This window comes from Littorina saxatilis, unplaced genomic scaffold, assembly GCF_037325665.1.
Source record: "Littorina saxatilis isolate snail1 unplaced genomic scaffold, US_GU_Lsax_2.0 scaffold_1903, whole genome shotgun sequence".
NCBI classification, from domain to species: Eukaryota; Metazoa; Mollusca; class Gastropoda; order Littorinimorpha; family Littorinidae; genus Littorina; species Littorina saxatilis.
The window spans coordinates 12,501-15,000 of NW_027128585.1; the positions used below are offsets into that span (position 1 = coordinate 12,501).

General features: G+C 40.0%; 1 protein-coding gene across 1 annotated transcript in view; it reads right to left on the reverse strand.

Annotated features, from left to right (window-relative positions):
* Window positions 1-2,500, reverse strand: part of LOC138956948 (hexokinase type 2-like) — a 5,055-nt gene that overhangs the window by 2,025 nt on the left and 530 nt on the right. The window contains exons 2-3 of the mRNA XM_070328145.1: window positions 2,314-2,475; window positions 1-132 (exon numbers count right to left, since the gene is read on the reverse strand). The exon at window positions 1-132 is cut by the window's left edge and continues 8 nt beyond it. Of these exons, the coding sequence (XP_070184246.1) occupies window positions 1-132; window positions 2,314-2,465 (284 nt within the window). The 5' untranslated portion in view covers window positions 2,466-2,475. The remainder of the gene's footprint in view (window positions 133-2,313; window positions 2,476-2,500) is intronic.

Consider the following 2,500-nt stretch of genomic DNA (forward strand, 5'->3'; position numbering starts at 1 on the left):
GCTAGATCAGCTGCGCGCTTAGTAACAGCTTTGCAAACAGAACGAACGGCCTGGCAATCTCCTTCTGTGTAGTGATCCTCCATGTCTAGCTTTTTCAACAGGTGCTTTGTAATAAGATATCCGTTCGTGTCACTTTGAGAGAAATAACAGACTGAAAATTAGGCATCTGTGTGTGTGTGTGTGTGTGTGTGTGTGTGTGTGTGTGTGTGTGTGTGTGTGTGTGTGTTTGAGAGTGTATGCGTGTGTGTGTGTGAGTGTTTGTGTGTGAGTGTTTGTGTGTGTGTTTGTGTGTGTGTGTATGTGTGTGTGTGTGTGTGTGTGTATGTGTGTGTGTGTGTGTGTGTGTGTGTGTGTGTGAGTGTGTGTTACCCCAACTAAAACATTCATTCCTGTGTCAAACTTTATATGCCATTAAAGGCCCTTTACTTGGCTACCTTGCATATTTTTCGGATCAAAGTTGTCTGTTTTAAGTATCACGTGACCGCCACCGAAGTAAGGGTACCCCCAAAATCGACCTGACAATAACGTAAGGTACCAATTAAAAAATCGACAAAAAAGTCAGAATAGGCGCAACTTTGCAACCTTTACATACGAGAAGAAAGAAAAATCATTTATCTATCCAGAACAGGTTGTTTTGTGATCTTGCGTATCTCTTGTGTTATGTCATTTCTACTGATGCAGGTGTGGAACGCATGAGCAGTAGAAAACGAGAGGATTTCCGTCCATTGTGAGGGGTACCATGACAAAAAGCGCCGTATTTCAGCATTGCCTAAATGGATTGATTCGAAACTTTCAGGAGCTAAAGTCTACATATACGATACTTACCCTGGATGATATTTTGGATCACTACATGCTTGTACTCAGATGTCATGCACTCTTCCGGAAAATGTTTTTAAACCCATCACAGGTTTGGGCATTTACATCCTAAAACATCATGACTTTGCATACATACAGACAAATGTTACAAGAACTGACAAAGTTTCATTTGAGTATGACGACTGACGGACATTTGCTAGCCATGTAAACACACGAGAACAAAATGGAACGTTCAGGCTGTTTACTATTGACAGCGGTTATCGCTGAATGCCTCTCAAAACATGCTGCGGTCACGGATGACTGGATATGGCTGTCGCACTGCAATCCTCCCAAAATATGTGATCGTGTTTACAGGACTAGGAAACGTAAACTAGTTATTGTATTTATGTGAAACTTTGGCAGTATTTGTAACATTTATGTGTCTGTCCGCATGCGAAGTCATGATGTTTTTGGATGCAAATCGTTAAACTTATGGCACGTTTTAAAACATTTTCCTGGAAGATTGCTTATCATCTCAACAATATCTGTACCGGACGTACGTCTCGTATGTAGACTTAAGATCCTGAAAGTTTTGAAGCAATCCATTTGGGCATTGCTGAAATATAGCGCTTTTTGTCCTGGTACATATCAAAATGAAGGCAAAAACCTCTCGTTTGTTACTGCTCATGGGCTCAACACCTGCATCAGTATAACTGACATAACACAAGAGATACGCAAGATAACACAAGAGATACGTCAGATAACACAAGAGATACGCAAGATAACACAAGAGATACGCAAGATAGCAAAACTAAACAACCTGTTCTGGATAGATAAATGATTTGGCCTTCTCCCCGTTTGTAAACGTTGCCAAGTTAGGCATATTCTGAATTTTTGTTGATTTTGTAATTGGTACATTACGTTTTTGGTCGATTTTGGGGGGTACCCTGACTTCGGCGGCAGTCACGTGAATCTTTGATCTGAAAAGTGTGCCCGGTAGCCAAAAGAAGGGCCTTTAATGGCAAATACAGTTTGAATGAAATGACACGGCATTGAATGTTAAGTTGGGGTACAAAAATGGGTGCAATACTTTTTTTGTTCGATTTATTTAAGGATTTGTGCAATGTGAGTATCTTCATGAGTATCATCATGATTATTATTATGATCATCATTATACACACGCCCAATTACGCAACGTGGCTTATGATCTGTGCTTTGAACAAGACATACAATGCAGATTTCTCATATTAATCAAATCAAACAGTGAGCATGAGTGAAAAACAAAACAAAAAACCATTTGTTTAAATGCGGATCTATAATGTACAAAATCAAATACAAGTAATCTTTAATATCAAATGCAGTTCACCACAGCGACAAGAGCGACAAGAGAAGGTCAGAAGATCCAAGTGACCTGACAACTAACAATAGGTGTGAAGAAAAGGCGTCATACAATGCACGTGCGTTTTACGTTATTTCTTGTCCCAGGCATGTAACCTTTTAGGCTAAAGCATGAGTTACCTTTCAATCAGCGAAACGTCATCTGCGCTAATTCTGCCTTCATAGCCAAGTTTGGAGGAAAGTCGAGGACAGCTCGCAAATATCTGGCCTTTCTCCATCTGTTGAACAAGCTCCAGCCTTACCATCTCTCCGATGTACAATACACTGGTCATCTTTTCCAAACTGGAACATAAATAAAAACATCATA